The sequence below is a fragment of the Girardinichthys multiradiatus genome, chromosome 18, assembly GCF_021462225.1.
Source record: "Girardinichthys multiradiatus isolate DD_20200921_A chromosome 18, DD_fGirMul_XY1, whole genome shotgun sequence".
In the NCBI taxonomy this organism is placed as follows: domain Eukaryota; kingdom Metazoa; phylum Chordata; class Actinopteri; order Cyprinodontiformes; family Goodeidae; genus Girardinichthys; species Girardinichthys multiradiatus.
Genome location: NC_061810.1, coordinates 22279147 through 22293033, shown reverse-complemented (window position 1 = coordinate 22293033; position 13887 = coordinate 22279147). Strand labels below are relative to the sequence as shown.

The window sequence follows — 13887 nt, the reverse complement described above, 5'->3', positions numbered from 1 at the left end:
TTTCTCTCGGTTTTACTCCTAGCATACACGACTGTTCTGTAATTATAATCTACAGTGCTGTGAGAGCCCCACCTGTCTGTGTACTCATGTGACTGTAACAAATGTTCAGGCTGTGGGAGAGATCAACGGACCACACGACAACAAAGAAACTCTGTTCCACCTCCATTTCACTCCGTTCTTCCTCTAAACTTTTCTTTCCTTGTGTTTTGTGTTCTCCCCATTATCTCTCATCTGTAAGTCTTCCTCCCACCCTCCAACAAGGGAAAACGGATCCTGTTTCTTTATTCATCTGCTGATCCCACTAATGCAGTCATCCATTACAATGTGATCGAGTGCTGCATGTTTATTCATGTTTTCCCACACACTGTCCCTGGTTATATGAAAGGGAGTAAAGCCGTGGTCCTTCATGTCACACGGATTCGTTTTCACACAGTTAAACACAGATTTGCTGGAAACAGTCATTTGATGTCAGCTGCTTTTACTAAAGAAACCACAAGGCTGAGGGACTGGAATATATTTTTCAATTTACTGATGCTTTGTTGTGGATATATTAGTTGCACGTGTGTTTTATATTGATCATTTTAGTTGATCGTTTTCTTAGTTGGAAAACCAGCTGACTAAGAATAAACAATTTTTAACATTACAAATTACTACTAAGCTTCAATAACTTCAGATTATGTTTAGAAGTCAGTTTTATGCAGTTTTATGAGATCAGTGGACTCCTCTTGATCTATGCTCAACCATTTTACCTTTCTTCTTCAGGGGCAATGGCGGCAATGGCAGTAGGGGTTCGTCCTGTAACCGGTGGGTTGCCGGTTCGAACCCCCACTCCAGCCGTCTCAGTCATTGTGTCCTTGGGCAAGACGCTTCACCTGCCTTGCCTGTTGATGGTGGTCAGCCGATTGTTTGGCAGCCTCGCTTATAGTCTGCCACTGTCAGTATGTGAATGGGTAGATGACTGACTGCTTATAGTATAGTGTAAAGTGTTGGGATCCTCGGACTTGATAAACCGCTATAAAAGCGAAGGCCATTTACCATTTGTTAAGGTTTGGAAAGTATGGAATTTAATTTCAATATTATCCAGGTCTGGATACATATGAAGAGTGATCATAAAAATATGAAAAGAATACTTTTATTTCCATACATAGACGAGATAACTAGTTGGTCTAGCCAGATCTTTTTATACCGACTCCATGAGAATCTTGATCTCATCATGTCAGCTCTCAGTAGGGTGACCAGATGTCCCGATTTGTGCAGGACTGTGTCGCATTTAGTACTCCTGTCCTGGTGTCCCTCAAACAGAAACAATGTCCCGCATTTGACTGGGTCAAATTATGATCTGAACTATCCGATTGGAACTTTTCTGAAATGTAAAGAAAGCAGAGCTGCAGTCATCATCACAGAGCTGCATCAGCTGTCAATCAAAATACGCAACGGCGTCCTATGTTATGACCAACCTGCACGCCATGATGCTGGTAAAATAAAACAAAACAAGAAGGGGATTTTCTTGTATAGCTTACATAAGTAGACTATACAGAGTGTAATGGTAAGTATGTCACTGAAAGAAAATGCAGCTACAGCAATGACTGGGAAGCAATTTATAATTTGGTGAGGCCAGTGAAAGGTGATCTATGAGCGATTTTGATGAAGCTTGCCAAAGTTATTTTTCAGTTTTACCCTGAGGGGAGCACGATGTGAAGATACACTGTAAAAGCTAATCACACAAGAAATGCACAGCTGAAAAACAGAACAGGTGTGATCCTTCCTATCTTATTTGTTTTGTTACTTGCTTACAGGTTTTGGTCCTTTATTGTATTTACAGTATGTGTATCTGAAGCCTAAACCAGTGTAGAAATATTTTGTGTAAATTTATTTCAATTTTCTTTTATTATATTTAAATAGGACCTAAAACTGACCAAGAAACATGGGAATTTGAGCTATAAGGTTAGAAATGAATGTGTAGGAACTCTGTAACTTGAATCGAAAAAACTCCAGTCAGAAGAACATGTCCTTTTTATTTAGTAACAGTAACAGTACTCCTATTCTGTGCATGCCAGTCTAATATTCTGTAGTTTCCACATGACTGTTCATTAGTTGTTTTTTTTTATGTCCTTCAGGTTTGACGTCAGAGGGAATTTATCGGAAAAGCGGCGTGAACTCCCGTGTGACGGCTTTGTGCGACAGATTCCGCCGTGACGCCCGCAGCCTCCGCCTGAAGGAGGGAGAACATCAAGTGGACGACGTCTCCAACACACTCAAACGCTTCTTCAGAGAGTTAGAGGAGGGGCTGTTTACATCAGAGGATGCCCGCAACTGGCTCAGCACCACTGGTAAGTTGGCCACAGCCATACACGTGAGTTGGGATATAATTAAGCTGTGGAGGCAATTTAGGACACTTTTATAAAATAGCCCCTATAGGCTCACATTGTACTGCTTTTTTATCAGGACTGCATGGTAGTACAGCTGTTTGCACTGATGTCTGGCAGTGAGAAGGTCCTGTGTTTAAATCCCTGCTTTTTTTGTATAGTTATAAATTTTCTCCATGCATGCGTTGGTTCTCTTCGGCTTCCCCTCAAAAACATGTATGTTAGGTTAACTGGGTTCACTAAATTGCCATGAGTGCGTACATGAATGCTTGTCTGTCCCCTGTGTCTCTGCTGGTCCTGTGATGAACTGGGGACGTGTCCGGAGTGTACTCAGCCTTCCCCCTAATGATGGCTCGGAGATATCCCCGCCTTAGAAAAGTATTCATACCCCTTAAACCTTTTTATATTCATTCACAACCATAACCTTGAGTGTCTTTTAGTGGTATTTTATGAGACAAATTAACATAAAGTAATACATTATTGTGAAATACAACAAAAACCATACATAGTTTTAAAATATTTTGAAATTAAAATCTGAAATGTCTCGTGTATACTTACATTCAGGAGTTAATCCTATTTAGAACTTCTTATCAATACAATGACAGCTCAGGTGGGATAATCTCTCTACAGAAAGCAATTAATCATCCAATCCTCCCATTTATCTTTCATGGAAGAGCGGCAGGAAGAAAGACATTGTTGAAAGGAAACCATGTTGGCAGTTTGCCACAAGCCTAAGGACTCATGACCCCAACTATCGGTTGTGCATACAAGCATTTCTGCTAAGTTAATTAAATGAGGGTATAATGAGACCAAAATGATATTAATAGCCATTATGTGGCGTTTACCTAATTGTTCTTTAGTTTAATTAACGAAAAGGATTTCATGACCCCAAAGGGGCAGAGCAAATATGTGGAAGAAGGTTTTAGGCCTGCATGTAAAGCTCATGTGTGGCAGTAAACTAACATGGCACATCACCCTCTATGTACCATCCCCACTGTAAAACATTGCGGTGGCAGCATCATGCGGTGGGAATGGTTCTCTTCAGCAGAGACACAGAAGTTGGTCGGAATTGATGGGAACATGGATATGGTAATTATAGGGGAATGCTACAAGAAATCTTGTTAGAGGCTAAAACTCTTTTGAGACTGGGACAGAGGTTAACCTTCCAGCTGGATAACGACCCTAAGCATACAGGTCCTTCTCAAAATATTAGCATATTGTGATAAAGTTCATTATTTTCCATAATGTCATGATGAAAATTTAACATTCATATATTTTAGATTCATTGCACACTAACTGAAATATTTCAGGTCTTTTATTGTCTTAATACGGATGATTTTGGCATACAGCTCATGAAAACCCAAAATTCCTATCTCACAAAATTAGCATATCATTAAAAGGGTCTCTAAACGAGCTATGAACCTAATCATCTGAATCAACGAGTTAACTCTAAACACCTGCAAAAGATTCCTGAGGACTTTAAAACTCCCAGCCTGGTTCATCACTCAAAGCCTCAATCATGGGTAAGACTGCCGACCTGACTGCTGTCCAGAAGGCCACTATTGACACCCTCAAGTAAGAGGGTAAGACACAGAAAGACATTTCTGAACGAATAGGCTGTTCCCAGAGTGCTGTATCAAGGCACCTCAGTGGGAAGTCTGTGGGAAGGAAAAAGTGTGGCAGAAAACGCTGCACAACGAGAAGAGGTGACCGGACCCTGACGAAGATTGTGGAGAAGGGCCGATTCCAGACCTTGGAGGACCTGCGGAAGCAGTGGACTGAGTCTGGAGTAGAAACATCCAGAGCCACCGTGCACAGGTGTGTGCAGGAAATGGGCTACAGGTGCCACATTCCCCAGGTCAAGCCACTTTTGAACCAGAAACAGCGGCAGAAGCGCCTGACCTGGGCTACAGAGAAGCAGCACTGGACTGTTGCTCAGTGGTCCAAAGTACTTTTTTCGGATGAAAGCAAATTCTGCATGTCATTCGGAAATCAAGGTGCCAGAGTCTGGAGGAAGACTGGGGAGAAGGAAATGCCAAAATGCCAGAAGTCCAGTGTCAAGTACCCACAGTCAGTGATGGTCTGGGGTGCCGTGTCAGCTGCTGGTGTTGGTCCACTGTGTTTTATCAAGGGCAGGGCCAATGCAGCTAGCTATCAGGAGATTTTGGAGCACTTCATGCTTCCATCTGCTGAAAAGCTTTATGGAGATGAAGATTTCATTTTTCAGCACGACCTGGCACCTGCTCACAGTGCCAAAACCACTGGTAAATGGTTTACTGACCATGGTATCACTGTGCTCAATTGGTCTGCCAACTCTCCTGACCTGAACCCCATAGAGAATCTGTGGGATATTGTGAAGAGAACGTTGAGACACTCAAGACCCAACACTCTGGATGAGCTAAAGGCCGCTATCGAAGCATCCTGGGCCTCCATAAGACCTCAGCAGTGTCACAGGCTGATTGCCTCCATGCCACGCCGCATTGAAGCAGTCATTTCTGCAAAAGGATTCCCGACCAAGTATTGAGTGCATAACTGTACATGATTATTTGAAGGTTGACGTTTTTTGTATTAAAAACAATTTTCTTTTATTGGTCGGATGAAATATGCTAATTTTGTGAGATAGGAATTTTGGGTTTTCATGAGCTGTATGCCAAAATCATCCGTATTAAGACAATAAAAGACCTGAAATATTTCAGATAGTGTGCAATGAATCTAAAATATATGAATGTTAAATTTTCATCATTACATTATGGAAAATAATGAACTTTATCACAATATGCTAATATTTTGAGAAGGACCTGTACAGCCAGAGATACACAGGAATGATTTTGATCAAAACATATTCATGTATTAGAATGGCCCAGTTAAAGTCCAGACCTAACTGAGCTGCGAATTCCTGGCAAGACTTGAAATTTGAATTTAAACAACGCCAGTTTGACTCGTTGGAGACTCAGCTTCAGCTATTCTGCAAAGAAGAATTTGCAAAAAATTCAGGCCCTAAATGTGGAAAACTGGTAGTGGTGTAGCCTCAAAGATAAGGAGTCTGAATACAAATGTTAAACAAAATCCGTAAAATCTATTCAAGTTTGAGTTTATTATTGGATAGAATTTATGGGGTGTGAATACTTTTGAAAGACACCCGTTCACACTGTACTATAAGTGAAATTTGAAGGGGGCTAAGGACTTTAAAGAAAGAAAGAAATGTATAGTCAATTTTTTCAATCATGAAAGTGTTTTTTTGTGAAAGAGCTCTGAAAATACCATATAAGCTTCTTCATTTTAAATAAGATCAGTTTCTCCAAATATGCTGAAGCTGTTTGCATGCATGTTCTGCTAACAGTGTTTTATTCTTTCCTTCCTCGCCTTGTGATGTGTCTGCCTTCTCTGTCATTTATTCCAGCCATTCTGGATGAAAATGAGAAAATCTCTCAGTACAAGGTCCTGTTGGACAGACTTCCTCGCGTCAACAAGGCTACACTACAAGCTCTCATCAACCACCTCTACTGGTGAGACGAAGAAACAGAAACTAAACGTTTTGCTGTCTTTATCTGTGTACGCGGTCAGATGTGTCATTTCCACTGTTTGTGTTTTAGCGTGCAGCGTTTTTCTGAGCTAAATCAGATGAACCTCCACAACCTGGCCATAGTGTTTGGTCCCACTCTGTTCCAAACCGACGGGAAGGACTACACTGCCGGCCGAGCCATAGAGGACCTCATACAGCACTACACACTTATATTTGAAGTGAGTCAACCACAAAAAGTCCTGCTACAGATTCCTGGTTGGATTTAGGTTTGGATTACAGATAAAGATGATAAACTCTACAAAATGCTGACATCACAATGTTTTGCTGACTGATTAGGTTGTGTGTTTGTGTGTGAATGAATGTGTTCCTCCTGGTTTTGCAGGTGGATGAGCAGCAGCTGAACAAGCAGCTGGAGGAGATCAAAGCCATCATCCAGATGCGAGAAAAACTCAATACCAAGTTTCCTGTGAGCACCTGTCATATTTGTTTCCAACTCTACCTGTTTTATGATGACTTTAGCTGCTTTTCGGGGGCATTTCTGCATCACAGTGAGGCTGTTGTTAAATTTCACATGACCCGCTATATGTTCATGACTGTCATGCTGTTTTGCTTACCTATTTCCACATGCTCAGACATTATGGTGACCTGCTTCCTTATTGTTTTATGCTGCTTTTTTTCTGAAAAATTGCAGAGTAATAAAGTATATAACTCTTCATTAGATGTTATGTTTTCTAAAGAGGAATCAGTGCATGTGAGAAATAAAATCTGACCTCTTTGCTTTAAGCATGTTATAAAGGGGCCTCCGTAGTTTTATAAATAATGGCTGTAATTCCTAAACAGTTAATGCAGCATGTTTTATTAAGCTATAAAACCAAAGTTAAATTTACTTTAATCACATCTTGATTGCTTCATTTGCTTTACATATGTAAAGCAGTATGCTTATCATGCTAATATTTTTGCATGCCATTGCACTCTGTGGGACATTTACTGCATGTTTTTTTGTTTTAGATACATCAGAGAACCGAACGTGATGGCCACTTCATTTGTACTGTATATCTGGAAGAGCTGAAGGACACAGCAGAGCAGCATGTAAAGGTAAACTGGACTCTCTTTACTGCACTAACTATTTTAATGAGCTTTTACCTCATTTCTATGCTTATTATAGTTAAGCTGTGTTTTTTTTGTTTTGCTGTTCTTCCAGATTCCTGGTTCAATGACCGCAATAGAGCTGGCTTACGAAGTTCTGGACCGGCGTAACATTCCAGTCAAAGATAAGGATTACTGGAGCTGCTGGGAAGTATGTGAAAAGGAGGAAATGGGTGAGTTAATTGTGTGTGTGTGTGTGTGTGTGTGTGTGTGTGTGTGTGTGTGTGTGTTCTTGCACTTACTGCTGAGTGAGAACCATTTTTTGTATTTTACCAGCAAAGTGAGGATATTTATGGAAAGTGAGGACATTTTCATGGTCTTCACCTTTTTAAAGGTTAGGGGTTAGGTTTAGGACTAAGGTGTGAATTGAGTTTAGGTAGGGGGTTAGGTATGCACTGGTTAGGGGTAGGATCAGGGTTAGGCCATAGAAATTAATTAATATGAATGGAAGTCAATTAAAAAGTCCTCAAAAAGTTAGTAAAACATGGACATTTGTGTGTGAGAGTCAGTGCAGGCCCTGCATCTGCAGGAATAACATAAAGAGGGGAGTCTGTAGAAAAAGTTTAGTGAACCTAATTTAAAACCAAATAAATTATTTTGATATTTTTTTAAATATGTTTACTTCTCTCCTGTCTTTGTTCACATTAACTTTATCTCATTATTGCCAAATTCATAATTAGGCTACTCTCATTTACATATTTTCCAGTTTTATTCGTCAAAAAAGCAAACTTTCAAATTTCAACAAAAAAACTGACTGAGATTGTATTTATGCCACACTTAGGTTCTTCTTTAAATAAACTTTGACTTTGTTTAAACACACCAGCTGACAAAAGTTTCTCTTTTTAAAGTAAAGACAAGATCTGTGCTGGTGTTTAAGCTGCACTTACCTGCACCAGGGATTGAGACCTAATTTAGAAGGGACAGAATCTGCTGTACTTGAAAACACACGGCTGCTCTCACTCCCTGCCTGCAGTAGGCTCCCGCACAGTAAAAGGAAAAAACAGAGTACGAGGCTTGAGCTCAAAGTGAGGGAAGAGGCATTCATAATCAATAACAGGTCCCGACAAACACAGATATGTCAATGTCAAATATATATAACATAAACAAAGTTCTTTACAGTCAAGCTAAAACAAAATAAGACAAACAAATGCCGTTAAAGATGACGATTAGGTTTGTGCAGCTTGATATTTGCACATAATTCTTTTTGGAATTCATTTTTAAATTTTGTTATGAATAGCAGTATTTTTAAATAAAAGCTTAGAAATATTTATTTTTGAGAGGAGCGGTTTTCTTAATTTGAAGGGAGCGCCTCAACAGCCTCTTATGGCACTGGGCTGGCACCCGGTCTGGACAGTTTATGCTTTATTGACACTATACATGATTAGGATCTGACTTTTACAAGCAGAAATACAATAACACAACAAACATTACAGGTCAAATGAAAGGTGTATAAAACTATAATCAAAACACCATAAAAGGCCTATTAAAAGGAAACATTATCTTGATGCCTCTCAAGCGTCAACAGTATCAATACAATGTGATAACTATAAGGCAAAGCTTGAAATGGTTCAGGGTTAATGTTAGGTTTTGTGAACCAACAACCATTTCTGGCCAAGTAACTAAGAGTTTTTAGTTTGAAAACCAGCTTACATTTATTGGACTAAATCCAAGCTGAGAACTACAGTGACGGATGAAAAGGGCCACAGAAAAAAGAAAATGACAAAAAGTCTGTAAAGTTTCCTCCTCTCAGTTTGAGAAACACGAAACACTTCAGAAAGAGCCTTCTCAGTAGTTTGACTGTTTGTTGTGGGTTTTTTTGGTTGGCTTGGTATGTAGGACCGCCTGGGCCTCGGCCAGGAAGCCTGTTGATGGATGCCAGTAACATCCAGCTGATTTGACACATTACCCAGTATGAGTCAGAAATCCAGTTTCCAAATCTCATCCTTCCTGTTTTTCGGGTTGTTGTTTTCACAATGAACGAATTCCTTTCATCATTCCCAGGATTAATTTGGGGTATTTATTTTTTTATATTTGCTTTTCTAAGAACGTCCGCTGCATTATCAGGAGCGAGTCCTACCCATCCTTCACTCTGTTGGCAATGAGTCCCATCTACTCATCAAGAAGCAGCCTGCTATGGACGCCATGATCATCTACCTTGGTAAACACAAAAAAAAAAAACTAAATGTCTCTCTGTAAATCTCCCACTGTTACAAATACATGCTCAGAAATCCCTAATTCTTCCTCTCAGCCACTAAAGTGGATGTATCCAAGCACGGGATGATGAAGTTCAGAGAAGAGCGAAGCATCCTGGGTTTGGGCCTACCCACTGGAAATTTCCACGATCGGTTTTTCATTCTCAACATCACCTCTCTCAGAATGTACAAAGATGTTAGAGTAAGAGTTACAGTAATAGACAAGATAAAAGCTACCTTTATCTTTAAATTGATCACCTCACTCGGCACATTCCTTCACAGGCTAACGAACTGTTTTGTTCTTTCCGTCAGAGTCACCGTCCAGAACGGGAATGGGTGGTGAAAAACTTGAAGATTTACTTGGGAATCAAGAAGAAGCTCCGTCCTCCTACATGGTGAGAAAATGCATGATCACTAAACGGCAAATAAACTATTGGCTGTTCTAAAAATAATTTTAAATCATGTATCAGTGGGCTCAAACATTTTCTGCTGCACGTTTATTCCTGCTATGCATTAAATTGTACATTCCTACTGCCTCTGGATACTCTTAATATACTCTTTTAAACTGAAAGATCTGAATAGTTTTGATGTTTCAGAAATTATCGGTGCGACACATCTGCAGCACGACAACTTTGTTTTGTTTAGATGAGACTCAAGTGGAGCTATTGTCAACAAATCCTTCAGGTTTGTTCCGCATGAAACAAATGATGAATAGGTGGAAAGATATTTTATGCTCTGTTAAGTACGGTCAAGGTGTGTGATGCCTGTTTACCTCTCAAAGGCCCTGGAAATGTCAGTAAATAGAATTGCATCATGAGCTCTTTGGATTTCAATGATGTTTTGAATAAAATCTAGTGTCCTCTGCCAGAAAACTGAAAATGGTACGTAATTAGGTCTTTCAACAGGATAATGATCCAAAACATTTGACTAGATCCATACAGAAATGGTTCACAAGACACACAATCAACCCTCTTCTGTGACCCTCTCAGTCCCCAGACCTAAATCTCCCAGAAAACCTGAGAAATCAGTGGAACAAAAGAGCACATAAGAGAGTAACTTTGCTTTGGATGATGTAGAGCACAGGTTTCAACTCCAGTTGTCAATGGGCCAGTCTCCTGCCTGTTTTAGATGTGTCCAACACAGCATATTTACAGTAGGTGTGCTGAACTAGGGGAACATCTAAAAAATGCGGTTTACCATCATCTGAGAACTGACTTTGGACGCCGCTGATCTCTAGAGGTTGTGATGAGAGGAACGGTCAAAGATCCCTATCTAGATGCTTCAAACTAGTGAAATGTAGAAGAAGAGTCTTTTGGCAACTCTTTGAGTGCTGTTGAGCTCAGCACTCAAAGATTTGGCAGATTTTTCAAAGAGTGTGCGCCACTGGTGGTTTTAAAAAACAAAAAATAATCATTTCTATTTCTAAATAAAAATGTAAGTAATGAACAATAATTATAATAATAATACACATTTATTGGTTGTACTGTATTTTTTTGTTTTGTTTCATTTACTCCTCTTTTGCTAACCCAGTGAAACTTGTAAACATTGTGAGCCACCACTAGAGGACAGACTAAGTCCAGGAATAACATCTGGACCTGGTTTCATGTCTATCTCTCTCTCTCTGTAGTTGGGGTCTGACTGTAGTGTATGACAGCAAGAAACAAGAGAAGCCAGAGAGACACCAGTGGTGAGTTACTGCCAATAAATGATCTAAGATCTGCAGCAATGTTGTGTTGTTGCTAGCTCAGAGATAGCACAGCTCAGCTTGATCCTTTACAGTTTGTCGCTTGGATTTCTTAGTTTCTGCATAAAATAGTAGCAATATCACGAAACAACACATCATATACGTCTTACACCAGCAAGCATCCAGGTAAGAATCTGGTATCAAACTTGTCAATATTTCTCTCTGATATCCTTCGGTTCTGCCACTAGTGCCTCTTCTCAAAAATTGTTGAAGAGAATTGTTGCCCATCGTCTGCAGAAACACTGATTTAGCTTCTTAACTTTAAAACATTTATTTGCTTTAATGACTAATTAGTCAGAGTTCACTGGCTTGTCAAACAACAACAAAACCCAATTTCTTCTTAAAATAGTCAGATACTGCACTGAGAATATGAGCAACAAGTGGCCAGAGACAAACTAAAAACTATTAATCAAGCCCACTTTCAAAGATTGGATAAAAGTCTAGTCCTTTAAAGCAAAAAATAGTGAAATGAAGGAAGACTCTGGAGTTTTAGATTAGGGTTATTTCTCTCTGAATTATAAACATTTCTATTTTATTGCCAAGAAGAAGATGTATGTAACAACTTGATGACTCTATAATAGTTTTAATTAACTACTGCTACTAATTGTCTTCCCAAAATACAGTTCCAATGGAAGCTAATTTTAGTACAAAATAATCCTTCTTTGTTATTCATAGAGTGAAGGCACCAGGAAGTAGTTCAGCACCAGTAAGGGTTGAATCTGTTCTCCTCAGGACCTTCCTGTCTTTGGTTTAGTCTCGGTTGTGCTGATGTATTCGCTTCCCTAATGTTTAGAGAGCTGTGGTGCTTTCCGCCTTAGTGGCAGCTGGATCATATTCATGATATGCATGTAAACATGACAAACATCAGAAGAAGCTGGAGGCTTTTCTTTACTCAGAGAAAGCAGGTCAGATCCCTGCATGAGAGTTTGGGGAGGGAGCCGTATGAAAGGTCGGCTCCACCTAGAGGGGAAACACGCCAGTATACCTTTAACCATGGCTGCGTCCTGCTCCGGGTCTCTTCACATCCATATTCCCCTGTATGTGTTTGTGCATCAGTATAATGTGTGTATTAGGCACCCTTTACACTGGATTAAGACTGACATTTATATCAGCCAGAATATGGATGGTCTCGGCAGGGTCTTGGACAGGTTTTCTGGATGCATCTAGAAGGCAGCACGCTCCTCATTACGAGTGATGGCGCATGGAGCAAGTTCCTTGACTTTTTGGAACTTTATTTTCCATTGGAATGTGTCTTGCAGATTCAGGGTCTTAGATCCTGCATGGAGCAGACTTGTACCAAAGATGAATTCTTATCCATTGTTTATTACTCGCCTTATGTCGAGGCTGCGACCTCATGGCACCCAAAAAAGGCCTGGCAGTTATCAGAGTATTTTAACGGTCTGTACACAGTGGTTGCCATGCCCATCATGCTCTGGCACAGCTCTAGCTGCAGCAAAACATAACGAACCAAGTAGTTTAATTTAACAAGCTCATTGATCTCGGTGTGCCTTCTGGACCAGGACTGAGGAGGAGCACACACCTCATAATTGTGCATATAGGCTAGATGCTGAGAGACTTAGAGAAGCTGCTATTTTTCCAAGCTGTGCTGCTTAAATGCAAAACATGTTTGTTAAAGGCAGGCCTGGACATTGTATTTAGCACACAGCATTAGCTCATAGCATTTTTAAATAATGGATCTATTACACAGAGGTTTCCTGCCTGACAGTGTGCTGTTCTCAGACCTTAAAAGCCTCTATACTTCGTTCTTTTAATAAGCTGATAAAAATACTGATGGTGTTTCCTCTTCAACACTAAGATTCCAACTGACGGTGGAGTTGCAGAAACCTCCTGTTACGAAGATAAAGGACCACCCTAGTGCAGATGTGATATCTGTGGTGGTTACATTGTAGTAGGCTACACCCGAAAGCAGCATGGACAACTCCTTGTGGATGAGAGCACAATAGCACTATGATTACCTTCACCTTTAATGAGGTTTTCCAAAACTACCACAATCTAGCAAGGTTTGAAAGGTCTTGAAGATACTGCAGAGTGCAGGAAGCTTTAGGTGTATGCTAGTCTATGAATAAAGCTGATCTAAAAATCTTCCCACTGTACTGCTTTTGATTCAACACATCAAACATATTTATGGCAATGCTTTTGGTATGAATACTATAGCAAAGCTTGGAAAAATTAATACCAAAGTTCTTGGTTTTCTAGTGTTAGTGCCTAGTGTGTATGCCTCCACACCGACATCTTAGTTCTGCATGCTATCCTTTTTTTGTGCACGTCACACCGAGGCCTGCGTTGTCAACAGCAGTAAACATCTTCACAGATGTAATGTGAGCCCTGTCCCCGTCACGCTGTGGGCCACATTATCGTTTTGCTACGCTCCATTGTCACGTCTCTTCCATCTAGAAACACACCTGAGAGGAAAACACAGAGACAGAGAGGGAAAGTGTAAGGAGAGTAGGGATGGAGGGGTTGGGGGGGGGAGTGGCAAATAAATAATAATGCTGTATTTTTGTCATTACTTCTTCCATCTGCTAAAAAATCACAATACTTCAAGTTTATCTGTTAGTTTCTCTATTTTTTTCTTGCAGAATATTTCTTGTCTGTGCAGTAACACACATTCAGCTCTCAGTTGTTGACAGCTGACCACGTAGAACAGTTGGCAGTAAATTATAAGCAGCAAACAAGTAAAAACAGTTTTAGCAGATATACACTGTAGGAATGTTTGCTCCTCTTTTGATTTGCAGTAACAAGCACTAATGAGCTCTATTAGGCATAATGATGCAAACAAGGCGCATAGAGGAAATCTGTGGTTTTCAGTGTGGTATACCTCAAAACTGCATGCTGTTGAGTTTTGTCTCTTTGTATCACTCTTGTACCTCAGTGGAGAGATCCAAAATAATTCTT

General features: G+C 40.1%; 1 protein-coding gene across 7 annotated transcripts in view; it reads left to right on the top strand.

The window, feature by feature from the left end:
* The window catches only part of LOC124883772 (arf-GAP with Rho-GAP domain, ANK repeat and PH domain-containing protein 1-like), an 88142-nt gene that overhangs the window by 64096 nt on the left and 10159 nt on the right, over nt 1-13887 (top strand). For 6 of the 7 annotated variants that reach the window (XM_047391091.1, XM_047391090.1, XM_047391086.1 and 3 more), the window contains 10 exons: nt 2118-2330; nt 5767-5872; nt 5960-6107; nt 6272-6355; nt 6898-6984; nt 7091-7208; nt 9080-9193; nt 9284-9429; nt 9540-9622; nt 10855-10914. In XM_047391091.1, coding sequence (XP_047247047.1) covers nt 2118-2330; nt 5767-5872; nt 5960-6107; nt 6272-6355; nt 6898-6984; nt 7091-7208; nt 9080-9193; nt 9284-9429; nt 9540-9622; nt 10855-10914 — 1159 coding nt within the window. The remainder of the gene's footprint in view (nt 1-2117; nt 2331-5766; nt 5873-5959; nt 6108-6271; nt 6356-6897; nt 6985-7090; nt 7209-9079; nt 9194-9283; nt 9430-9539; nt 9623-10854; nt 10915-13887) is intronic. The other variant, XM_047391089.1, reaches the window with a different exon arrangement.